This window comes from Temnothorax americanus, unplaced genomic scaffold (assembly GCF_048541705.1).
Source record: "Temnothorax americanus isolate GAGA-0224 unplaced genomic scaffold, ASM4854170v1 Scaffold14, whole genome shotgun sequence".
NCBI classification, from domain to species: Eukaryota; Metazoa; Arthropoda; class Insecta; order Hymenoptera; family Formicidae; genus Temnothorax; species Temnothorax americanus.
Window position 1 is genome coordinate 2406610 of NW_027509275.1, and position 27476 is coordinate 2434085.

The 27476-nt window shown below is 42.5% G+C and overlaps 1 protein-coding gene across 3 annotated transcripts in view; it reads left to right on the forward strand.

Annotated features, from left to right (window-relative positions):
* If (integrin subunit alpha inflated) overlaps nt 1–27476 on the forward strand; it is a 62561-nt gene that overhangs the window by 426 nt on the left and 34659 nt on the right. For 2 of the 3 annotated variants that reach the window (XM_077401227.1, XM_077401229.1), the window contains exons 2-4: nt 1415–2204; nt 17822–17943; nt 24062–24180. In XM_077401227.1, the coding sequence (XP_077257353.1) occupies nt 2023–2204; nt 17822–17943; nt 24062–24180 (423 nt within the window). In that variant the 5' untranslated portion in view covers nt 1415–2022. Of the gene's footprint in view, nt 1–1383; nt 2205–17821; nt 17944–24061; nt 24181–27476 lie in introns of those variants that run through there. The other variant, XM_077401228.1, reaches the window with a different exon arrangement.

The following is a 27476-nucleotide window of genomic DNA, read 5'->3' on the forward strand; positions in this document are numbered from 1 at the left end:
AAGGAAATTATTTAAATCATTATAATTGTCGATTAATGTCCATTTATATCAATATACATTATAGCTTTTACTCTCACGGCCTAACTTACTTTTTATCTTTTTCTAATATTTAGAACTAGAAAAAAAGATAAAAATTAAATTAAATCAAAATTAAAGTTAATCTACATTGATAGAAATGGACATAAGTCGGGAAATGCGTATAATTTAATATAAATTTATTTAATGGTTTCACACGCGTGTGTGTGTGTGTGTGTGTGTGTGTACATACATCTTGTGTGATTGCAGGATTCAAGGTCGCTGCTTACTGCTTACATGTAAGACATCTTGTGTGAAAGAAATTTTTTTATTTAGTGTTCTCCTTTTTCTGCTTCTCCTCTGCAAAAAGAAGACCAAAAGTTTTGAAGCTTCAAGAACTCGACAGTTCGAAACGTCGAAAGCGTGAGAACGGAATTCAGATTCACTGAATCTTGGCCGAGATTGTGCATACGTGTCACATGTAGCGACGTTTATATCACGAAATGTAGTTTTTCCGAGTTTAGTTATATTCTGGAGAAAATTTTAAGGGTTTCGTCGAGAAGATACGTTGAAGAAATGTTTGCGTTAACATCATAAATCTTTTTGTTATAGTAAAGAGTAAAAAATCCCGGTAGCAATCGGCAAGCGTTGATATCTAATCAAAACTGACCCTATGTATCGGGTCAGTCTATGAGTAACGCAGTAATTTTACATAATTTGAAATAATAGAGAGAATAAATTATCCTGCAAATTGTACTGCAGTAATATAAACGGAATATACAATTTAATTGAAAGTTGATAAAAATTTATTTAACAGTTCTTTTATTATTATTTGTCAAACAAAAAAGATGCATTGTCAATACTTATTTTAGACGTTTTTATTTATAATTTTTATATTATATATTTTAATGTACGTATATATATATATATGTTTAAATATCTTTATATATTTTATATACATATATGCGCGATATATGCGATCGATTTACGTATTACGTGGCACATAAAGCTCATAAAGGAAATATTCTGAATTTACTGCGATTCAGAGATCGTTCAAGACGGCTTTAGTTACACGGGCATATCAAAATATGCAGCGTATAACATCACTGATGGTATTCTATTCTGAATTACGATCACGAGTCATACACTGTTAAATATTAAAGGATGAAACTTAAATCACAGTATCTTTGTGTTAAATAACATTTTTACTACTTAAAATAGGTTTAGTTTAGTTAAATTAATATTGTTTCAGTTAAATTAACGACATTTTAGTAGAAGTATCAGCGACTTATAGGAATGGTTAAAAATGACTCAAATTGAGTATAATTTGACACTACAAATTCAACAGTAGATCGTTTTAAGCAGAATGTAATTCCCCTTTTTTCTCCTCTTTTTTCAGTTCCTCTTGGCTCTTAACGTATAATCACGATACGCCGTAAGAGGAATCGGTTTACGGATTGGTAGCAGCGCAACCGACGTCTCGCAGCCGACGACGCTGCGTCGCGACGCGCGTCGGCCGAGAACGCTCCGGCAGGCCCGGCTCGGGCGCCGCGCCGTGGGTGGGAGTCCTCGAGAGCCGCGCGAGTGAGCGAAGCGAAGACTACCCGAAAGAGCCGTGCTCCACTCAGTCTGTCCGCGGGCGTCCGTCAAGCAGACTTCTCCGGCTCTCCGTCTTCCTCCCTCTCTCCCTCGCTCGCTCCCACCCTTGACGGGTCTCGGAACTCGAGGGCCTCGCGGAAGACACATGTCGTCGGTGCTGGTGGTGCAGTTGCTACCGGCCAACCCGCGTGACCGTGCGCGTTAACGTTAACACGAATTCACGACGTTCTTCTAGTCCGACATCGCGTCGCGTCCACGTATCGCGTGTGCTATTATTTTAAAAAAATTTTCTTCTTTTTCGTTCTTCTCTATCGCGCGATCGGTTCTCATATATGAAAGTGAGTCGACACACACACGGCGACAGAGTGCTCGCAGTGCGACCAGTGATACGCCAGACCAGCGGGCAGGATGTGGTCGACGAGGCTTCTCTGGGGTCTCCTCGTCGGGCTCGCGATCGTCGGCTCGCCGATCCAGCACGTCGCCGACGGCTTCAACGTCGAGACGAAGCACTATGCGGTGTATCGTATGGAGGAGAGGTCCATGTTCGGATTCGCCGTGTCGACGTACCGTGACAGATACGCCCGCGGATGGTGAGTCTCTCCTTTTGTTTTTCTTCATGTCGCAAAATCACCGAGATACGAGAAACAAAATAATAAACGCCGCTTAATGTTGGCCATCGGTACCATTGATTAAACGGTGCGTCTTGAACCTTCGCTGCCGTTAAACATGCGCCAGTTTGCCGGCGTGTGCATATCGCGATGGGGAAATATTTGGAAATATACGTAATAACGATGAAGATTAAGTCCTGAGATCGTAAGGGAAAACTATTGATCATTAATATATATAAATGCGTCATGGGGCGAATCTAATTCGTCATCTTTAAAAAGACGTAATTCGATGACACACGGAGTGGAAGGGGCAGTGTTATTGCATTGTCATATCTGTGTCGCGTTGCACATACTGTGCTAAATAATCTCATATATTCCTCAAGATTTATTGCAATACATTAAAGCGATGCGCGAAGCGATGCGGAGAAACGCATGATAACGCAGACATGATAACACTATAGTGCAGACAATTGAAAAGCAACTCGAGAGAGAGAGAGAGAGAGAGAGAGAGAGAGAGAGAGAGAGAGAGAGAGAGAGAGAGAGAGAGAGAGAGAGAGAGTCATGATCAGCTCAGTTTTCTATACATTTCTAACATAAAATTTTTAGATAAATAAAAATGCTACATAGATAATAGGATAAATACTGGTAATGGAATTGGGTAAATAATGCTTTCCTTAAATAGGCAAATTAACTCGTTAGCCAGGTGTTTGACTCATCGCTTGATTACACATACGATTGAGTCACCCGACTGTCGCGAAATGGTAAAAATTGTTGGACGTTTTTAAATTACCGTACGACTCGGTTGCCAGCATCATTACGATAAAATCATTTTAGACTCCGGATCTTTTCCATAAACGATTGTACACATTTCACACAGGGAACATATATATTTATTTATTAAAAAAAAGATCAAAAATCTCTCCGAGAGAGATCAGCTTTGACGCGTTTTTTACGAGATTTTTACAAAAGCAGCGTTTCGTGCTGTTACATCTCTTGTTACGAAATAAATGTCGTCGTGAGTCGTGCGCAAATAAAAATAACGGCCACCCCTCGTTCGAGATACCATTCGGCGGGATAAAGGTTTTCATCTCGTGTTTCATTTCGGGCATTAATAACGAGCGATATAATCCTCTGTCTATCGCCGATAAGTATTCTTCGGGGGGACGCTCGCAACCCCTAGAGACGTCCTCTCCTCCTGCCGCGATCTGGCATGCGAACGGTGAACGTGTGCTCGTTCTCGAATTTCGTGACTCACGCTCGCGACGGGCCGCGAATAAACGTTTCTGCTCCCGGCTGCCGTAGGTCGTCGGTGGACGACGATTATAAATAATATCGGCGAAACGGGGAAACGCGGCTAATAGCGCCGCCCGCATCGTCGGAGTTCCACGGGAAAATCGACGTCGATGCCAATGGCGACACAATGGGGACGTTGCATCCGCGCGAGGCCGGCCTGCACTCTATTCGCGAGCGATTAGCGATCAGCCGTGAAACGGGCACGCTTATATTCCCACGATACAAGATTTCCTCGGTGATAGGAAAAAAAAAAGATTTCTATACAGGGAAACCTAACGCTATATTAAAAAACTTCGACCTAGCATATTATACAATAAGTATACACGTCCGATCGCAGCATCTCATTTTCACGCAGCGTTCTAAGAGGATCGTGTCACTGTTTCCGAAGGGGATGAGGAAGACGTTTAAAAAAGGAAATGTTACTTAAATGACGAAACACGCAGTGGTCACACGCGTTAGCGACAAGGAGGGGAAACGTCGGCGCGAGGAAGGCCGCGCAGGAAGTCCGGATTACACCCGAGGCCTTACGGGAGGAGCCGCGCGCGTTTCTCTCGTGGGCGCTTATATTTAGGCCAGCTCGGTGCGAGCTTTACGAGCGCCCGCGTTCGCGCGCTCGTTAATTCCGCCGTTCACGAGGATTAAAGCGCGCCCGATCGCCATCAATCCTCGGAATAGAACACGGGACCCCGTGGCATTTGTACGCGCCCTACCTCCTCTCGATCATTCGGCGCGATCGATTTCCGTCGTTCGCTCGCGCGCGCAGTTATCCGATATCGCGAGTTTTTAACTCGGGATCTAAAATTACGTCTCTCCCGTACTTTGCAGAAACGTAGCGCGAGTGAACCATAATTGGATCGGGGGACAGATTTGAGTCTCGCGTCGTTCGTGCGGCAGAAAGTAATGAGTCATTTTTTTTCCCTCACGCTTCTTCGCGAATTCAGCGTCACCGGACGTACGTGGATTCTAGGTGCGGCGATCTGACGAGGTACGATCGATTCGTCCGTGAGGCATTTCGTGATGCAGGACGTTAGGTCAACTGCACGTGACGTGGGCGGTTCGTCACCCTCGCGCCGCTCCGATTAATATCTTTCGTAATCTGCGCGTTCGATCTATTACGATCCGCTACGTGACGTCGTCCTTTCGGGCTTTCTGTGAACGAACCGATCGGGGGACGCGCTGAAAGAACGTGCGCTTTGTTTCAACACAACATCCGGACGAATTTTAAAATCTGTTTCCTTCCCTCGATCATCGACATTAACGATATCCGAGAAGCGATATACGGACGGAGGAGTAAACGCGAACTCCGGGGGAATCTTGTTTCGGAGGGAAGACTGAATTGAGATCCCCCGGCCTCCCGTCGCGGCCTCATGCATATGATTGGGAGCAGCATACATCTTGCATCCGATATGCCACCTAATATCTATACGCGCGAGCGCTCTAAAGTATCGCACAATGTGCCATTACCACCGACGGCGGTGTAATCTCCTCCATATATCTACCCGGTCGTACATATATTCATGTATAATCCCGGCCTCGTTTACCATTCATAAAAAAAATGTAATGCGATTACAATCGCGGCTCGCGCACGTTGCGAACACGCGACGCTGCCGTGTAAATCTTATACGGGAAATTGAAACTCGGATATACTTAACTCCGCGTATGGCCATCTGCGTAAAAAAAGAAATCACCTAATCCTTTTTATCGCGATCAGTTGCGCGCGTAATTTCATTACACGCCCGTTAATTCCCCGCCCGATCTTCGGAGGATGGACAACTCTCGAAATCGTTTGTTGATTTATCGGCGATTAAATTTAATGTGCCTGCGCAATTTTGTGCAGCTCGGGGCGGCATGATGCGGCTCGTAGAGACAAGCACGAGGAAGCCCGGTCGAGAGTAAGGTGTATAAATGTCAGCGTATAGCGGAACACGTATTGTGTGATTCATTGCGCGATCGCATCGACGATCGTGTCTTTAAGAGGCGAATTCAGTCACGACCGCGTGGGGCCGCACCGGGTAAGGAGGAACAAATGGGAAGATCGAGTCACGCGCGTCGTCTCCCGGGCGTACCGATGACTCGTCCACATTTCCCGAATTTGCCGATCGTGCACGCGGAAACCTGCCTGATGCGACCGCGAACCGCGTACTAAATATAGAAATTATTTCACGACGCGAGACGGCGAAGTCACGGCGGAGCTGAACGTCGATAAGCCGTCGTCGCAGTCGCGAGGCGTTCAAGGCGAAATGTGAGAAAGAATGGCGCGATATCGCCCGCTGTGTTCCCATCGTCGCTTATTACCGATCAGATTAACGCCTCGGGTAGAAGGTTACTCCAATTATTGCGAACGAAGCTGCACGATTATGATAAGTTAATTATATGCAATGCATCTAAATTAAGCTATTTCTTGGCTAACTTGCATAAAGATCGGCTACAACTTGTACAGAGCTCGTGTAACATCGCTTACTTCTTGTATAGGACGGGATATTATAATATGAAAGAATTTATGCAATATAAAAGCAAATAACAATTTTTCGCCAAGAAGTTAAAAGAGAATACGTTGAAAGCAAATATGTTCGCGATTCTGTTCTTGAGGTATACTCCGTACGAAATCGACCTTACCGCATCGCAAGAATACATATATCATCGACGACGTTGAAATGCATGTAAACGATTTCATGACGCGACGTCTCGCGAACAAAGTAAACACGCCGATAATAATCGCTATTCGGAACGAAATTAACTCTCCTCGATCCCGCATTGTTCAGTCGGATGATTGAATTCGCTAACTTGACACACGCGTCACAACACAACGGAGCGAAGATATCGCTGGACCATTTCTTCGGAGAGAGAAATTGACTCTCCTTTGTAAGCTTCTATCGTGCGAAACGCTTCGCGTTGATATTCCGGGAAGCGTAGTTGTCTTATCATCGGCCGCTTCCACGTGATAAGCACACGGCACGGTTAATCATCACAGTGAGCTTCATTTCTGCGCAAGACGACGTTGTGCACGAGAATATTGGATATTGTGAAATTGGAGAAAATATTAGATGTTATGAAGCTAAAGAGATAATATTAGAGATATTATATGGAAACTTTTCCTGGATGATTTGAGAGAACAAAAATACTTGCTGTATGATGAGACATGAGTGTCATCTTCTTTATATTATTATGTAAGCTTATACGTTTTTTACAATTATACGAAGATAACAGCAATCAATCTCTTTCTCGCTGTTGACTTCCAATCCCCCGTATACGTCACAGGTCGGTTCATTCGACGAGCGTTGTTCGCGCACGACGGCGTTACGTTCGTCCGCGTAAAAAGTGCGGTGCTTACGACGCGTGTCGGGACAGAGGAGGAAATGCGGATTCAATTTCCTCGTCGCTTCCGGCTGGGCGAAATGAAAGTCGAGACCGATCGAGCCGAGCGTCACTCGGTCATCGTGTATTCTTTTTTTCGCATTTTTCTCGATTAATTTATTCGCGTCGTATTCCATCCAGCACGCGATTATACCGTACACTTATATAGCTATAACTTCGTCGACGTCGCGAAGGTTCGCCGTTTGTGGCACAGCTCGAATAAGCACCGTGATGCACGATGATTGTGCGAGCATCTTTGGCCGTTGGAGTCTCGTAAGCGGAGATTTAAAGCGGCGGCTTACAAAGCGATCGCGCCGGTGTCACAACCTCCCGGATGAGATATGGGACGCGCGAAATCGTCGCTATCGCAAAAACGCGGAGTGCGAGTGGCGAAAGTGAAAAAAAAAAAAAAAAAAAAAAAAAAAACAGGCATGAATGATATTCCGTGAGGCGTTATCGGCCTTTCGCTTTATATTGCCATGCGACATCGAATTAATTTACGTTGTCAACCATCTCCCAAAGAAGTAACGGGAGAATATCGGTCGTATTACGTTTTGTAAGACGGCTAAAATCTCGCTTATACCTCGTACTTATCGCAAATAAATCAGATATGTCCCAGCAAACACCAACCAACAGTAACGTATCAATATTATAATTTCCTAACATAATTTCCTTAACAATGTAACTGTTATGTGCAACATGTGTTGTACCATACTTATGTTGTTGAGCTTGGAAATTATAATATTTATGTAATATCACTGTTTGCTGGGGGTAAAATGCGTGTAGAGCAGCTCGCGTGTTTCAACTTTTACCGCGCGTCATTCATATCTCTCATTCACCATCTATGGTTCACCTTATTTTACCCGACGCCCACCGACGCATGCCTCTACCACACCTTGGAAATGATTATCAATCCTCGATGGACGTCAGACGATCGATATAGATGCAGGTTGATGACGGATGAAAAATTGTCATTCTTCCATATATTCCTTAGTGATTACCGAATTTGAAAATAAAAAATTTCATATCAGCATTTTTTCCACTTTTCAGGAAACAATCAATTTTTTTCACGAAACTCTTTATAATCTCGAGAATTATTGCTCGCGGCAGTCTCATTTTTTCGGACTGCAACGTTACAAATGAAAGGTCGTTAATTCGATTCTTTTTTGCCCCCGAAAATCGAGACGAACGGATCCCGAGAGAACGCGAAGGGATGAGAGAGACCGAGGGAGGGAAAAGAAGCAGAAGGTAATGAGGATCGCGTGAGGCACGTGCCCAAAGCTCGGACCATGTCATTATGCAGACGAGAGTCGGCAGCCTCGAGGCCTGTTACCTTTACCTGCCTGCACGCGTGCAGCACGCATACATGCGTACGGGATACGGACGGTTATATCGCGACGGCACGCGAGGATCATCTCGCCGTAACGCATTAAATTCGTAACCCCTCGGACTTGAATATAATATAGTTTCACGGACAGAGAGTACGGGGTGTCTCTCGCAAGGCGATACCCGGTCGTTGGATGGTAACTCGAATTGGCTGGTCGGGACGATGTGTCGGTGTCACGTTACGCTACCGAGAGTGATTCACGATTCAGTCGGAATCGCAAATGTGACTACGCTCGCGGACGTGTCACGTATAATAACTCACGATTAAGGTAATGGATATGCGATTATGCGGAATGAGTTTGCAATCGCTCACTAAAGATATAACTGTAGTCTTTTAACGATCGTAAATATCAAATCTCTTATTATCTGATAAAGTTATCTCACACAGAGAGCTACACGCTTAATTTTAAGTAAATCACTTTGATCGTCGTTTCATATATATCGAGGCGTTTATGTGATTAATATACGATACATCAAGAGATTACAATGCGCCAGAAAGAAAACTGTTAAACTATATCACTTTGTCGTAATTTTGTCACTTGCCTCGAATACAATAATTGAAATACAACAGCGACAACAGCATGAAGTGTGACGGATGTTTGATATTTCTCAGAAAGAAAAATATATTGCATCCCAAAACTTTATGTGTCCATCGACAGTTTTTTTTTCTCGACGGGATGCGGATACGCAACATGCGCGGTCAGTTCTGCTCGCCATATGGCCACGGTACGTCAACGTGTCACTCCCTCGAAACTGCATCGTTCCTTCTGACTACGTTTAACATATGTTTCCCCTTTTATCGAAGTTCATGAAGGAGATCCGTCGTGGCCTGACCAACGGAAAAACAATTTGCAGGTCCTATTCAGGAGATTATAGTTCCCCTGACAATCCCATTTTTTGTTCCCTCGAAATATAATCTTCACTCGAAGAGTATTATGTAATCTAAAGACATTTGTGTGAACTTTTGTTTAAGGTCTTTCAGTGCGAAGTGAAAAATTTGTTGTTTTAATTATTTTTTAAATTGATTAAAAACAATTATTACAAACATTAATAATGATTTATCGATATTTGGTACTGATTGCGTAAAAGTCGTATTATAATTTCCGAATTATTCTCTACGAAAGATTAATTTACATGCGATATGTTCCGTCGACTGAGCACTCGACAAACCAGATAAATGACCGGGCATTCCGGGCAATCTCGGCAATGCAATGGTGTAGTTACATAATCACAATCGTGTTAACAATAGTGTCGCTTCGATTAAAGTAGGTCATTGTATCGCGATCTGGGATGGAACGATTAACTACGTGCTAATTAATGAGATTAAAACAGCTTGATCTTAATTCCTTGCAGCAAAATGTGTATGGAAAAGTTATCTGACTTGTTTTTCAACCGTCTGATATTCTGCGCGTTTATTTTCAAGAGGCAGAGCTCTTAAATTCGATTCGCGATTATTTCACAGCGGAATTCGAGACGCGATTCTTGATAACATTGGGGAAAAAAAATGAGTAAGCACAGCTGCTCGATAATGAGAATCGCAAGACGTGAATTAGCATTTTGTACATACTCGAGTGTGACTAACGCGAAAAACCTTTCTTGTATTTTACAAGATTTGCCACTCGGTTTATAGCCATCGTTGTTCTTGTCACCTAAAGAAGATAAAAAAGAATTCAACGACTGAATATTGCTACAATATCATCAATTAACTCTTTCATTCCCAAATTGTTTAACAGCTACAAAAAAATATTTGTGATGAGAGGTCTTATAATTTTTGAACGTACGTATTTTATACAGATGATATCGCGCCATAAAACAAGCGTGTCTCAAGAGTATACTTTACTGGCGTTTATTTACCAACGAGACCCTTGGCAAGCAAATTTTTTTTCCTTTAGAGGAGGACACGTAGACGAGGTAAAACATGTTTATCGTACGTCTAAAGTGACAAATTCGCGACGCCGAGAGCGAAACTGTCACGATATGCCGAGATCGTAGATTACATTACCGCGGAATTGCGGTACCATTACGCGGCTCACGCACACGCGCGACTTCGCTTTGAATGGTGATTACAGGTTTGCCCACAGCGAGGGTCGAATGGTGTTAGTGAGGAGGTGCTCCTTATAAAGTAGCGCCGGCTCGACGTCGATACACGCCTCCGTTCGCGTTACGTCATCGACTGATCGTGCGTATCCTCGACGCACGTTACGTACTTACGACGTCTTTAAAGACCTTACGCAATCGAGGTTCGAAGAATTTTTCTTAAATACAGAAATAAATTCGTAATTATATATAAAACTTTTTTTTATTCCATCGCGCGATTTATTTCGCGATCTTATCGATTTTTTCGTCCTAAAACAATATTTTTAAATAATGTTAAATTTCTCTAAGCTCTATACCTTTCTTGATTATGAACGAAATGTATTTATATCTCGTCCCAAAATTATACTGCAAAATTATCAATATGTTATACATTTATTTGATCAACGTGAAACTTGTGCATAATATATTTCGAGAATTCGAAAAATTATTAACGGAGATTTGTAGCTTAGTGAACTCTATATGTCGTTTAATGTAGTGGAAAATTATAATGAAGATGAAGATCTAAAATAATTATCAGAAATGCGCAACGAAGTTTAATTGGCATATAAACGCGAATACCCGTAACGAAGGGATGCGTGACGCGCAGAGATCGGAGCGAAATTTCGCGCTGACCGCGAGGTATGCTGATTTTTGTTATCCTCAGCAATAGCACGGCGCGCTGCATGTGGATATCGTACGAAAGGCGTATTCCGCCTGGTTTAAATTTCCTAGCACGCGCTGGCTCATTAACATATACGTTTGTTGGAGAAGCTGAACCGCGCGCGGGTTCGCTGAACCCCGTACTTTAATCGGCGGGATTTTACTCTATATAAAAGTCTATTAGACATTAGATTATAATATAAAAGAGAACCGAACAAGAGGAGATGGAAAAAACAAAGGGAATTAAAATGATAGTGTGTTATTCTGCTTGAATTATCATAAGTTTCTTAATTTTCCAACTGTTTTAAATTTTTCAATGATTGGTTCCAATTTTAGTTAGCTTTACCTATGATAACGAAATCTGCAGGCTGACACTTTTGTTCACATTAAGTTGCTATTAATCTTATACTTAGAAATTTACAATTATCATTTTGTTCGTGACGGTTTATGTCAGTATATGTCTCTATAGGCATTTCCGTTTCCCACGATTTGCTTGCGAAAAAGACGTCGTGTACTCAATGTCGGCAACGTTTAATTTAACGTTTAATTTCTTCCCATGATCTTCTCATCAGTTATATTCGCGCCTTTTAAGAAAATACGTAATTATCACAACAAACGAATCCTATAAATATACGAATAATATAATACATTGGAGTTTTTGTATGTATAGGAGAGAGCGAGGGAGAGAGAAGTTCTGTACTAGGAAGCGTTAATGATTCCAATAATCATAATCGGCATTTTTTGTGGAGACGAGTCACGTGTGTATATTTTCCCGTGACGTTTAAGAGACGCTTTCCTTTGTAGGGAGAGAGCAAGGGATCGTAAGTGTTGCGTGATTTCCGGCTTGAAACCTGAGGTTGCATTACAATCGTCATTCTTTATGCCCGTACACGAGTCTCCATTTGGCTGTAATAGTTGTAACGGAAGTTGAATTCTGTCCAGCGCACGTTCGGCGCGACGACGTATAACACGCCGCGGAAGTAGCACGTGGCTACACGAGAAAACAATATGTTTTATTAAAACCTGCAGTTGAAGTCAACGCCTCGGCAGTAACAGACGGAGCATTTTTGATCATTTAAAGATCAAGCGATTATTATATATCAATCAGTTAAAAATATTTAATTATTTATTTATGCGATAACGTGAAATAGATCAAGTCAGTTTCTCTGAAATTTCCGCCAATTCCACGCTGGTTTATCTATAAATTATAAATAATTCATTTATCGCTCGCATGTTTCTCTCTACGCATTTCTATAAATAATTCATCCGTCAACCGCGCGCAGAAAAACATTTTTGCTCATGAAGAAATATTCATACGGCTTGTAACGGGTTAAGAAGATTCACAAGAGCGAGACATACACAAGCTCTCCGACGTTTCCGAAAAGACAACGGCCGTGTCTCTCGCGAACAATAACGCCACGGTGCGGCATGACGATACCGATCTTCGGTGGTGTACCGGTACTTTTAGCGCGATTTCACGCACGACGCCCTCGTGGCAGGCGTTGCATACGACGCTCGTCACATTACACGCGCGACGTGCGTGCGTGCGTGCGTGCGTGCATGGATTCGTCCTCGCGGAGGAACACAAAGACAGAGAGAGGGGAAAGAGAGAGAAAGACACTCCTCGAGATCAAAGCGCGAGATCCCAGATCCCAGCGTGGAAGGGACGGGCGGCATTGAGCAATTCGCCAAGTACGGCGCGCCACGTCGGATGGAGCCGTCCCGATTTTGCCAAATACGGGATTACGAATGCGCGCACGTACTTACCTATATGCGCGTGTCCGCGGGCCGTTGTAATATAAGTCAATACAACACGCGCGACGCTGGCGATCGCGCGGACTTAAGGAACGCCGCGATATTCAGCCGCGAGAATCTCGAGTTACACCTGACGGCGACGACGACGACCAAGTCCACCACTCTCTAATTCATGCGCGCGAATGCAGGACGAGCGCGGCGCTTAAAGGAGCCGCTCTTGCGCGCGGCCTATGCAGATTTCGATGTTCGCCAGGAAGCTTATGCAAAGTAGCCGATGCAACGTAGCACGTGCTGCGTCTCGGAAAACATTGCGCGCGATACGGAGTATGTGCGCTATCGAGTTACCTCGCGGCGCGATTTTTCATTCGATCTGTTTGCGCGGTCGTGCATTCGGCACGAACGGCTATCGTCAACTAGAAATGTAGCGATAAGGAAGAAATAACGATTCAATAAATGATTTTTAAACTTTAGTTACACATTAACACATATACCAATACTCCAATTAATGCTTCCGTAGGGTGAAACAACAATTGCTATGGTGGACCGTAAATAGAATCTGCGTGCGCGAAGTGCATAGATATTTTTAGAGTTGTTGTCATCTCGCATCGATCATTCAGGAAAGTCGCGCTGAAGACAGTTTCGTATTCTCGTACGATCGGCTTTATTGAATAGCTTGAATAGGCGTTCTCCGTTTTACGGCCGAGGCCTTGAAAATCGCCAACTCGTCGAATTTTTGCCGTTAAAAAGTATTCGCACGACGATAAACACCGAGAGACGCAGGTGCATAGCTAGTCGCAGCTGCGAGCCTATTTTCGACGCTGATTTCTCGCGTGATCGATCGTATAAGCTACATTCTTATACCGTATCGGGTAATATAATTTACGTTTTTGATAAATAATGCATTAAAGTTTAGTCATCGTAAATTCATTGTTAGACATTTCCCTCTATTTCTCTTCGATTAATAACGTTTCCTCGTCAAAGAAATATCTCAAGAAAAAATTAAGTAGTTCCCGAGACGCTTAAAATAGGTCGAATCAGGTCCATGGAGAGAGAACTATATTAACATATGTGATATGTGTATATTTCCGTGCACAAAGAAGAACGCTAGATAAAAGACTATGACAGAATGACATTAAGAGCCAATGGGTGCCGGGACTTTCTCTTCGACAGTCAGGTTGCTCGTGCTCGTGTAACCTGACTCGGGCGACAGGCCATCTCGAACGCCCACTTGATCGCACCTATTCGCACGATTCGCCCGATCTGAACCCTACATACATCGATACTCCCGAATCGCAGCCGCGAGAATCCCCCGACGAGACGCCAGTCAGCGACTGCGTATCCTGCGGGACCGGTTCGCCCCTGCATTCCCGTTCACGTGTATGCGTCACATATCGGTGGTCGTAGTTCCCCTCACGAATGCAAAAAAAAAGTTGAGTGTGGGCGAGAGCTTGAGACTTGAGACCTCGTCAGGTACAGCCCACGTTGTCCGTCGTTGAAGTAGCGCGAGCCTCTGTCCGTCGCGCGTCAAAGTCATGTGTATATAAACCGCGTACCGAGTTTCACTTTCTGAATTTTGTGATAATGACGATGCATTATGTTAATCCGAGAAAGAGAGAATATCAAGTAAACTTTATTTAAATTAGTGGTTAAGTTAAGTATAACACAAATTCTAAAATTACAATTCAAAACACGATGATGATTACACATCAGGAAATGATAATCGTATTATACGATCGAGTGTGCAGATGAAGATGCAGATAAAGTCTCTTAAAACGTTTTAAGCACTTGTATGCGTGTGTTTAATCTGCAATGTTTAAAAAAATTGTCCGTGCCAGATGCTACGTTGTCTTTGATATCTTTCCCCTAGCAATTACGGCACCCTTTTTGTTCTTGCATCAATGTATTATAGAGAAACGAGTTTCGTGGTCATTTCTTCGCGCGCGGTCATTATTTACCGCATCTCTAATTATCAGTCTTCAGTCTTACTTGACCGCAAACTCATCCAATTTAACGTTTGTATTATCTCGGTTAAGTCTCGCGAAAGAGAACCCGCTTCGTTATTAATTACGATGACACGCGCGTTACGATAATTATGGTGGGAGCTTCCTTATATCTTCACTTCCTCTGGAAGGAATCTGTCAATCTGAAAATTATACAGCCGTTTAGAAATTCCGCATAGCTCATGGTTGTTATTGATATTGTGGCATGCGACTTCGACGGGGCACGTCAAGCATACGCTTATGAATCGCTTACATAAGCGGCATAATCGGCTCCTCTCTTTCCACGCGTGAGTATGTGTGGCGCTTACCTACGCAAGCTGCACCAATCATGCAACAACCCAGAAGCCGATGTATGCCAAGGTTGCTCCATAGGCAACGGTATTTCCATGTGGCTTCGAGATGGAAACCTATACGACGCAAAATCTGTCTCGCGTCGAGATTTTCACTGATAATGAATAATTGCAACAGCCGTGTAACTTGGAAGATCTTATTATTCGAACGTTAAACTGTGATATAGCGTAAACGTCGTTTAAATTATGATCGATCGTCAAAGCTCATTCAAGTGCGGCCATAGGTCGAGTCCTAATAACACTAATTGCGCGCGATACGGGATGCTGTAATCATTGTCGATTGAATTCCCCCGTCGCAGATTAGAGTGATTAGACGACGAACAATGTGGCCGAAGTTATCGGTTATCGTTTATTGAGCGCGTCTCGACGTTAATGGGCTTTAAATTAGCAGCGTTACCGAAACTGGGTCACTGGATCAGAGTTAAATCGTGCGAGCAGATTATCCATTCGAAGACTCTTTTGAAGACGATTGCTTCGTCATCGTTCTATGATTCGAAGAATATACTGCGCGCACATTCGAATAGCGCAATCTCTTTTTTTTATGAAATTTGATTAATTATTCACATATTTAATGCATATGTATTCAATATTCATATATTTCATATATTAACTTCCGTATAGTGTTACGATATCTCAGAATAATCTTAACGCGAAGTATGTAAATGTGACCTCGCCGTATCGCGTGGGTGCATGTGTTGACGAGATAATTTCCGTCGAGTAGAAGAAAGCTTTTACCTTTTTCCCTGTCGAGCTAATATTCCGGAGTCGTCTGACGGTGCTAGACGATAAAAGCCGCATCATTCGTCACTATTTGTCACAAGGTAAACATAGCAATATCCGAAAAGCTTTTAGCATTCGAACTATTTGTTAACCAGAAATGACGCGTGGGGAGGGATTTAACTTATCGAAAACTAATCTCCGATACACTTTTAAATTCGTAGTGTCAAATTATACTCATGTGAAATCGTTTTGAACATGTCATTAATTTAACTAAACCAATAAAATTAAAATAATCCTGTTTTGTGTTAAAATAATAAATTTCGACATATGATAGTAACAAAATGTTATTTAATTCAAGGTATTATAATGTCCCGTTATCTTATTCATCTTATTCGAAGCAGTCAAAATAATTTTTCTCGGATCTTTAAGTTCTTTTCTTTGACGTACTCAGTCTTTAGATCGGCAAAAATCAAATTCGCAAAAACGAAGAAATATCGAACGATGAAGGAAAATATCAGAAGAAAAATATAAACAAAAAAACACTACCATAAGAATACGTTGGGCATTCTCCGCGAGTGAAATTAATTACCTAACTGATAGGTCAGGGTAATACCGATGCTCCCCTTGGGCTCCGTGGCCGACACACCCTCCGGAGATAATTACACGATCGATTGTCTTACACCGTCCCATTTTCATATTGCGTCTGGGCGCGCTGGTCACATCGCGCTCTTTTATTTCCGTCTTTCCGGGCGTTACAGCTGGGCCGGCACGCGGACAATAAATTATCATGCGGATAATAAAACAGTCCTCGGAATACCTGGTTCTAATTATTCTAACATCGGGGATACCGCCGAATTCGTGGGAGAGGCGCTCGCTTAAACAAGGCGTCTTCCGTTCAATAACGGTAATGGCCAATTTGGCACACGAAGCGGCGATCGTTAACGTAATTGAAGGTGTCGGGCGGCACCTTCGTTACTTCGCCGCAGTTTTTTTTCTCTCGCGTCGGCCGACGCTTAATCGTACTATTTTATTGACGCCCAGGCCGCGCTGTCGTTAAGATTAATTATGCGTAGTAAAAGTTGCATTAATAAAGCCATTTTCGCGAAGGAGATCTCTTCGAGTAATTAGGACGCGTTGCGATGCTTTCCCCCGGAAATGACTGGGGTAATTATAATGCCTACGATTTTATAGCTACCATTCACGATTAATTTCTTATCGATATTTTATCGCTGTTTGAAAATGCGTTACGACTCGTTTGAAACAACGCCGTCATTCCAATTAATTAGATTGCCATCGGATCTTACGAAAAGATTACACGACAAAAAAAATTAATTCTCATTCTGGCGATCGAATAGCATGCAGTTGATATAGGTAATGGAAAGAAAAAAGGACGGATGAGAAAGAAGGCTTAAAAAGGATCGATGTAACGAGCAAATCGGAAGAAGCCTTATATTAGCGATATGAGATTGCGGGTTAGGAATAAATCAGATTGTAGTGCTCTCTCCATGAGAAAAGATAGAAAATTATACGAGAGAGGCAAATATGCTACGATCGTGCGCGGGTTTGATGAGCATATAGTATTGCCTAGTTCAGAACGCGTAATTGGCAGTTCTTGACGTCTCAATAGTCTCTGGCAGCTGTACCTGAGATTTTGACAGCGAAAGCTGTTTCATCGAACACGATTCATCGTCCATCCATTAAGCCGGACTTTGCCGCCAGATCTTACGCCGTTGATCGAAATAGTCCACGCTGACCACTGACCTTAAATCTCGGACGCACTGCACGAGCATCGGTTATCGAGTGTCGTTTAAATCGATACAAGTGATAATATCGACGAAATCAATCGTGGACGTGATTGCCTCTACAAGACAATTCGCAATTGCGAATTGTGATGTCGAAACAAACAAACTTATATCGGAGCGTAAATCGAAGCTGTGTTATAAGCGCGCGTTGCTTGCGTTGGTATTCGATTTCGCTGATAGCGTGTTATTTATTTTTCTTTCAGGGCGGTCGTGGGCGCACCGGAGGCTGAAACTGCACAGGCCGGCGTCTACCGAGGAGGCGCAGTCTATAAATGCGATATCGCGGCTGATGATAGATGCAACATAATCCATTTCGACGATAAAGGTAACGAAATCATCGACGGTGATTATCTTAATTTTGACGGATGACGCGCTAATGGGGCTTCAGGTATGGTTCCTAGAGGTCTAATTTTAGGCGTTGATTAACTACGGAACCTCTCGTTCAAACATCAAAAACTTAATTACGTAATGTACACCGCTAACTTTTGCTCGTAAAAACGTCGAGTATATTTTGTGAAGACAGTGTCAAATAATGTTGCAATATTTATAGCAATTAATAACGTTTTTAAAAATATAAAAGATAAAGTTTGTTCTTCTCGTCTTGAAATCTTTCGGCTCAAGCGCACTTTTGTGTCTTCGCCATTAAATGTTAAAGCAGTAATTCGCAGCGACTCGCGCATGACATGCTTTTATCGGTGATTGACAGGTAGTTTCTTTGATTGAAAATAGTACAAAGTTAGCGTGCGCTCGTATAAATATCGGTCGAGGTGAAAGTAAATTTAGGACGGCAAGCTCTCTCGCTCTGTCCACATTAATCCGGGACTAATTTAGATTGCCGCGTCAACCGCGCCGGCGTTGAAACATTAATACGTTTGCGAAGCGATGTAACGACCTCGCGAGATTCCGCATGCTCGATCGCGTGTGACATAATTGGCGATTCATTGAGTAAGTAATTGAGCGTCGTGAATTCGAAACCACGGCCGGCCGGGGGCTCTTTGGTGTCGCCGGCTGAAGCTCGCTGACGTTCTTCGGAGAATAATCGATTGGCGAGCGATCGCCGCGGTCTGGAACGCTTGATCGTGATTCACGATCGAGAATCGGCGCGACAGGACCGGTTTTGGAATTCACTCGGGAGAGACTGACGGAGACAATCGAATGATGCGCGAGATAATACTCCGGACAGATGCTAATTGCGGATGAGTGCCACTATACCGCGATTAACTGCGCCTAGATTAGATAATTAGCTGTTTACCATATTAACTTTTCGGACTTTATTCGAACGCGCAAAAGTAAAAGTAGACAATGTAGATTTTATTATCCTATTGCAATGAGTCTACTATTATTGAATACTTGAAAAACTTAATAGAGCTGAGGCTCAACATATAGGAATGGTTTTATTTCTATTCGTTGCAAACTTAAAAGTTATAAATCCTTATTTTAATAATCCCATTAATATATGAATTGAAATAGATACGGTTCGTTGTACCTTTAAGATTAATTTAACATTTTTAAAACGGTACTTAGTGCCACCTTAGATTTATTTGAGGGCGTTGAAAGATACAAATAAGAGGTTTCCGCCTCAGGTTTGGCCGGGCTGTCTCCTGCGAGGCAGTTGACCCACATATTCTACCTTCCCTCCGACGTTCGTGCGCCAGCGTAGCTTCGTAATCTCAAGAAGTAACCGGCGAACTGGTTACGGTACGCGCTATTCTTAGTGCCAATACACCCACCCTGTCGTTGACCCTACCATATTTCGATGCTTGGCAATTGCCGCACGTGACGTCGCTCACTGACCACGCATGATATATCATGCTTAGAATTTACGTCGCAATTTATGTACATGCGTATAAGAAGAATTCTAAGTTATATTCAAGACGTAAAGTGCTCTCATTTATTGAGAATCTATATCTAACGTTATCATCGACGATCAACAATCGTATCGAATCGGACAATAATCTTGTAATTAAGTGAATTAGATCCTTATAGAAAATATCTCAATATTGCTTCAGGACAAGAAATATCTTACATTAAACTTTTTGATTAATGACTAACGGGTAGCTGTTGAAGATGATCGTAAAATCGGTTTATATGGGTCTATCTATGTCTTGATTTTTATCACAAATGATCTTAACAGAAGTTCCTCTAAGCGATCTGATTAGTTAAGCTCGAACTTAATGTAAGGCTATTTAAACGTCGCCTGGAAAATATCCCCAACGAATCGGATTACCGTCGTAAATTCGCGCGTTCTAACTGAGAGAACTTCGGCCGCGCTCTCCGCTTCGTAAATCCGCGAGGAAACGTTGCGTAGCGAGGTCTCCCTGGTCTCCAGCGGGACGGTATAACGTGCGCGCGAACCAATTACAGCGGCCGCGTTTAGAGCACATCGCCGGCTCATAAAATTCCCTGCTAAGAGCGCGGCGGGAAGGGGTTAAAAATATTATTCGCGCCATGTGCTCTGCTCGCGCACGATGTGTAGTCTTTCGCGCCGCTCGTAAACACGCGCGCGAGTCGAACGCGCTAATGCAAATTAGCGGAAATAAACTCGCGGCGTGAATTAGACGCGGTTTACACACCTCGTAATACCGTCGTATCTCGACTGGTAGCGATCGGCGACGCGATACGGCACGATTCCGATATTCGCGCGCTTGCAATGTTATAACGCGACGCCAGCTGTATATATGCGTATACGCGCGAAAAGAAAAGCGAGATTGCCGGGCGCGAGCGCACGATCGGCCAGGAAATTACGCGATCGGGCGCGGCGACCGCCTGATTTTACATTGTATTATCCGGCAAATGGAGCGCGAACGGGATCAATCGGCAATGCGGGATCGGTGTGAAAGGAACGATCGAAACGCGCGGCAATACAATTCTTCCTTTTTAGTGCGTTCGCGCATGATCGAGAAGATAGAAACGCGCGGATAGTTGAACCGTGATGGCTCGTGGCTATATTCCGTGAGAAAAAATATGCTGTTCGCAATATATGCATTCTCTTGGGATCTTGGATGAGGTCTTGATTTCTTAGACGTAATCATTTCTTCGCATATGGAGCTTTCTCTAATATTCGATATTCAATAATTCGAAATTATACAATACAAAAAAATGTACTCGATTCAGCATCTGAAAATTTTTCATATATTTTGTATCATCGCGAGATACACACGATGCGGTCAACTATGAGAAAAAGAGTTTGCGAGCAAATTAAATTAAATTCTTAAATTAAACGAGCGAAATAAGACGATTACTTAATAGTTGAAGATCACACAGACCGAAATGACGACGGGGCGGAACAGCTGAGCTAATAAAACCTAAACAAAACCGAGCCACCCGCGCATGAAATTCCCGCGAACCTGTTTTCTTGAAGAAATCTATTTCTGTTCCCATTCTCGATTTCATCGATTTGCGTTCGCACGAGGATCGTATCCGCGCGCAGTAAGAAGCGGGACTAAAGCCTTCCTCTGGTCTTTCGCTCTGGTCTTTTGTTTTCTCTCCGCCTCCGTTCTTCTCGGCCGCGTGGAAACGTTCTTGCGCCCGGCTGTGCATACAAGAAGATCTCGAGTTGTACGTCCAATTAGTCGATTTCCTTCTCTTCCATCGCCGGCACGCTATACCATCACGCCTGCGAGCGAGTACATTTCACTTTGATTATTATCAATTAGGCCGATCGCGCGGTCTCTATCTTTCCATGATCTTGTTCAATTAGGATCGTAACCGGTAGCAATGTGTCGTCGATTTTATTGCACGCGCGATGAAGAAAACATCTCGATCGTTTCTCACCCTTTGCATATTGCGTGGAGCCTCGTCACGCAAGACTGCATTTTCCGCGCGATCATTGCTCGCGATTTTGTCGAAAGGCTGCTTTACGATGCGCGTTGGATTCGAATCGCAATAATAATATAATTTTAGCCGTGTTTTTGCTTTATTCTTTAGACGAGTCGCTTTTTTCGGATTACACATACGGATTACACGAGCGTTTCTAAACTGCCGCTGTATAAATAATGACGTTTCAATATCGGGATCGAGAAAAAGGATTACGTAAAATCACGATTTGCTTTTCCGAGAACGCCGCTTTGCGGATTCGTATTTCTTTCGACGTTTACACTGTCGCGGTTTAAAATAGTGGTGGGTTAACCAGCGTCCGGATTTACAGTATGCCGTGGAAACTTGCGAAAGGAGTCGCTCTCGAAAATAGCCGCTGCCTGGGTTTCGCGATGGTGTCTCGACGACAACAACATTATTATTACTTCGACGAAGAACTTGCCATAATCGGTAATTTATACAGAACGTCTAATTTTAGTCGCGGTTTCTTCGAGAAAACCGCAGTCGTTCCTTCATACGTCGTTGAAACGTTTTCTCCAAAGAGAAGAGAAATGCAGCTACTCTCGAATTTACATTTTTATTCTTCTTTTCCTCCAGTTTCTTTATCTCAATTTTGTAATTATTATGTTTTATCAGTTAGCTGATGTATCATTTACTCTTTATGTAAATATAAACATTTGTTAAATTCAGTAACGTAGGAAAAAATTACAATCAAGATTAGACGAGAAGGTCGTTTCCTTGTAATCCGTGCAGAACTACACTCGATCTCTCGCCTTCGATCCTTATTTGCGATGTATCTCGCTACTCCACCTGCGGCACGTCCAAGTGCCAAACGATCCTCTCGATCGTGTATCGCTGATTCTGCCTGCGTACGAGGAAGAGATCTCGTCCAGGTCTCCGAGGTCACTCACTCTACGGCCCTTTGAGCGAATATACGTCGTCTCGAGGAACTCCTCTCGCCTTACGCTCTGCCGAGTATCGAAGTGCCACAGCCCACACCGGACTGTCCGGTGATACTGAGAACCGTCCCTCGGCAAGAAGCCGACGATGCCTAATACAGAAAACCGTAAGACCGTTCTGCCCTAGCCCTACCTCTGCCAAGGTACGGTGTTTCTTGTCGCGTACTGCTCAAGGACTAATTTCCGAAGGTCGAAAATACTTCACAGTTGCACGAATGCACTCGCGACTGTCCGATCATCGCGGATATCGATGAGAAATGAAAAGGCGCAGATCAATGAAGCGGTGATCAAATTATCACACGAAGTGTATTCTGATTTATAATTAATTTTAATCGTAGGAAAGTCAGTTTATTTGTAACTGAATTATATAATTGATATACGAAACAAAGTTTTGTTAAGCACAGAGCGTGTTGTTACGAAGATAGTATAGTTGTCGAGGGCGAAATTAATTTTGACAATCGAGACTGTGATCATTGTCTGCTATAGTTTCCCAGTCTTGACGATCCGGTAAGCCCGGGTAAGCATTGGGAAGCGAAGGACAACTTCCCTTTAAGAACTAAAGCTGATCGATACGGGCTAACGGGTTCGCTAAATCGACAAGAAAAATACAGAACGCTCTTAAGGCAGCTCCACTATGACACCTGTCCGCGACTCTTTTATCGAGATCATCGAACGATAATTGCAAGGTCGACCTTACGTGGCGCGTGACGTTGTTGAATCATTTTCATTAAATAATAGTCAAATTATTTATCAAGATTATATCTCTATTACGTATTCAGGATAGAACATCTTTCTCTCTCTTATTTGTATTATTTGTAAAATGCGAGAATGTTTTTTTTTTTTATGAATATTACAGAAGAGTTAGCAAAGAATCTTTCCCGTTCTCGATGTGTGATTTGACACACTCGTGTTCTCCTCGTTCGAACAAATCATATTTCTTTATCGGATGAATGTATCTTTGTAATCCGTTTTCGACGATGATGAAGGATAATAAGGGAACCTCGAGAAAGAAACGAAATTCACGAATCGATCATTTTGTATACTCCTTGTCTGCTCGATACCGCGTGTTTATTCTTCAGCAAATTACCTTCCACAAATGGTACCTTTGATATGATGAATATCACGAAGGTTGAGTTCGACCGAGATTAACCCTATAGCGAGATTACCAGGTGCAGACGTCAGTAAGACTCGTCCTTGCCGCTTCGTACCATTCGGTTTTACCGTGTTCGCTTCATCTTATTCAGCGACATATTAGGTTACTTCCAGTTAAGTGACTGCCTGACAGGATAACTAGATACTAATTCCTACTACCGATACGACGTCTGAGTAACCGCTTGGAGTAATCCGAATGGATCTGAAAACGTTATTTTTTCTTACTCTTCACAAAAGCACATCCTTTTCTGAACAGATATGACAAATTTACAAATAAATATTTTTCTGAATTTAAATAAACATGAAACTTATTTATTTTTTAAAAATCGATTTTTATAAAATTTAAATTATTTCTTTAATGATTTTTTCATTAATTGTAAATGCATTGATCCACTGGTGAATTGATTATATCTTGTATTTAAATTTTTATGATACGTATAGCGATTGCTTTTTATAACTTAATGTCTAAGTCATGTAAATTATCAATACCATATTAAAAACATTTATTTATTACAGGACACAATCACGTCAGAAATCCAAATATCGCTGGCGGTTTGAGCCAGATCGACAACAAGACCCTGCAGTGGTTCGGCGCCACGGTCTCAGCTTCTAGCAAGGACGGAGGCCCGATTCTGGTAAGTCCGACCTCCGATATCGAAATGCACGACTTGCATTTTAACCGTCAGACGTCAGCGCGTTAACGGTGTAATAATTCTTCGGTATGGTAACGCGCGCGCGACTGTTCAAGGCGTAGCAACGGTAATTAATTACGTGCGTGGCCAAATGCAACGTTGGATTTTTGATTAATGAGTCGACTTGTATTCAATTGATATTCAATTGACATAAGCCTCAATTAGAAGCATTAAAGTACATACATGACGATTTAAAATATCTGACTGATCTGAGATGGGAAATTTGTGATAAAATAATAATAATTGATGATAAAAAGATTATACTCATTTTTGTTGCAAGAGTTCATAATTACAGCGGATGTTAACTCTTTAATTATGCATACATTGTGTTTATAATTCTTAGAAATCCCAAGGCGTTATACGAAAGCTGTTTAACGAAATAAACGATATACACTCCAATGAAAACAGACGATGGAGACCTAGTTGAGTTACTCTCTCAGTGGAGAGAGAGCTCTTGTTTTTTTCGAAGATTAAATTCTTTTTTAAAACGAATATAAGTAAGAATAAAATTAGGAAAATAGAAACGTGAGCAACGAAGAGATCGTTAATTGCAATATCTTCTTTAATGTTTCAATATCTTCACTCGTGGGATTTATAACTAGAGGTCTCGGATAGATCTCCTGAGAGATTACAGACGTGCGTTCCCAGAAGGCCGCAGCTTCTATTTCAGGGTTCGAAAACAAACGAATTCCCGGCGCGTTCCACGTTTCGTTTGTGATGTTGAGACGTCTCGCGATCGGGTCGAATTAGCACGGAATTCAGAAGTCAAGTTATTTACTTTTGATGAAGCAATCATGCGTTACGCGGTAATTAGAATCAAGAAATGTTTGTTGCAACGTTAGAAAAACGTTTATTCATATTTAGCGTGATATGTAGCTACTAATAGATTGGGAATAATAAATTCGTAAAGTTTATTCATTAATTTCTATTTTCCATCTATATAGATAGTGAAAAATATAATCTAGGTTTCTCGAAACAGATGGAATAGAACTTATTTTCTCGATTACACAATGTATATGAAGTAGTTAATTTTCAAGTTACACCGGTTTACTTTTCCGAAACATGAAATTATGGTCCCTTCGGTCTCGTGAAGCTGTCTTCGGCGGCGTTCTCTCGTTATCTGATCAACACTCGCCGTCCGCGATACGTGTTAAAGTCATTATCCGCCCGCTCGCAGCTTCCACGCAGATTTTCGATTCAGAGTGCGTGGCGGAGCCCCGTTACGACGAGCCGGCACGTTCGCAATGTAACGCCGGCATGCCCGTCGCCCTCGTCTTGCGGGATGCGCTTCTTGCGACGGGTATATGTTGCCTGTGCAAGCGAAAGGTCGGACACCAATCTAGCGCGAAGATCTCTGCCCTTCCCGGGAGACCTGGGGCCCCCCTTTTTTTTCCCTTCTCCCCCTTCAAACCGTGCGGCGGCCCTTATGATGTACGAGCCGCCCTTATCTATCTTTATATGTACTGCTCTACGTTGCACGCATGTGCGTATGCTCATCACGCGCGGCTGCGGTGGCCCCTGTGATGGCGGATGCGAAGTTTGAGCGCGGGAGAGAGATTGAAGCGGGGTGAAAGGGTAGTCAGGAAGCGGCGCTTGCAAATCTGCAGGCGGTCCGGAGTGTATCAAAGTTTTCGGCATGCACAGTGAACTGACGAATAATTAATTTCGCTATATTACTTCTACTGTCATCTATCTAGTTAAATTTTACATTTATTTTTATTATTTTTTCTTTTTATTGTCTTTAAATTTTCCAACCTAAAATATCCAATAAGTATTATTCTATTTATATTTCGTATATAAGTTTATTCTATTTTACAATACGTTGGATCAGAGGTTTTTCACGAAAATGGAAGCAATAATTAATATTACGAGGTTTTGAATCGGATCGCAAAGTATCATTCGACCGCTCGTCGTTCCTCGAGTCGTTCATAACGCTGCGATAATCCCGAGTGATTGCTCGGTTAAAAATGATACGTGGATGACTAGGTGGATTTCGAGGAAATTCGATACGGTCGGTCAAAACGAGTCGGGGGCCCTCGTGACGGGCGATGGGTGCGCGCGAGCGAGGAAGAAAGTCATAAATAAGGCTACATTCGTATGTGAAAGGCGTATTAGCGACGATTATCGTGCTCGCGTAATTTTCACATAGCGAGACGTCGCCGCACGCTATCCCGTCAACGACATTCCCATCCTTGCCTGACGCGTCGACATTATGCCGGAATTATCTACTTATTTCAGAATGCGAGACCGCGCGTTCCCTGGTAAACGTACGGCTTTTTCCGCGATTACTCTTCCTCGCTTTCTCCATATCGCTTTTGTGGCCCCTTCTCCTCCTCTCGCCCTGCTCCCCGCCCTGCAATTAAAGATAAGTAATTACTGCTGACAGATAAACGCGAAGAAACGTGCCTCGCTTCTTCGTTCTAAATACTCTCCTCTTTCACATTTTCGTAGAACTTTGTTCTTTCATGTCTCTTCATTATTGTCCACTATACTATTGGATAATTAATATTAAAAATTATGTACAAGATATGTGTATGGAAAATAGCGCGTTATATTGTTAAGATAGAGGGGATTAAAAAGAATTCACTAATCTATTGGTGTGATTGGGAAAAAACGGACAACATATCGATAGCATGCGATCACTTTGTTCCTATAGACTTCTAATAGGTTCCTTAAAATAAAAAGAAAAGAGATTCGTAATAATCCGGTAAAACCCGATTTATGAGTGATTAGTTTCTTCGAGAAAAAGATACAACCATGGAAGTTGCCGAGTGTCTTCTCTTATAATATGACCGGAGGTGCGCGCGTGAGACGCATGTACGACCGTGCAGAAACTTTAATGCGTCTGTCTATGGCGCTAAAACAATGCGTCGACGCGGCTACCTTATTCCCGTCACGCGTGGTTGACGTCTATCGCAGCGAGTTCGATGTCTTTCGAAAATCATATGCGAACGTGAGGACGCAAACTCGTGTCTCGCTTGATCCGAATTTGAACATCTCTTCAATGAAGGTGATTGAAACGCGATAAATCTATCAATCAATGTAATAAAGCAAATTGATGTCACTCTACAAAACAAATAAAGCTTCTCTTGTGTGATTTCTATCTTGACATATAATCTATCTATATATAGAATCATAGAATTATAATTTATCGAGATACTCGAGTATTTATGTATGTGATCAAAATTATAACAAGACAAGATTTTTACAAGTTGAATAATTGAATATAGGATTTTTTA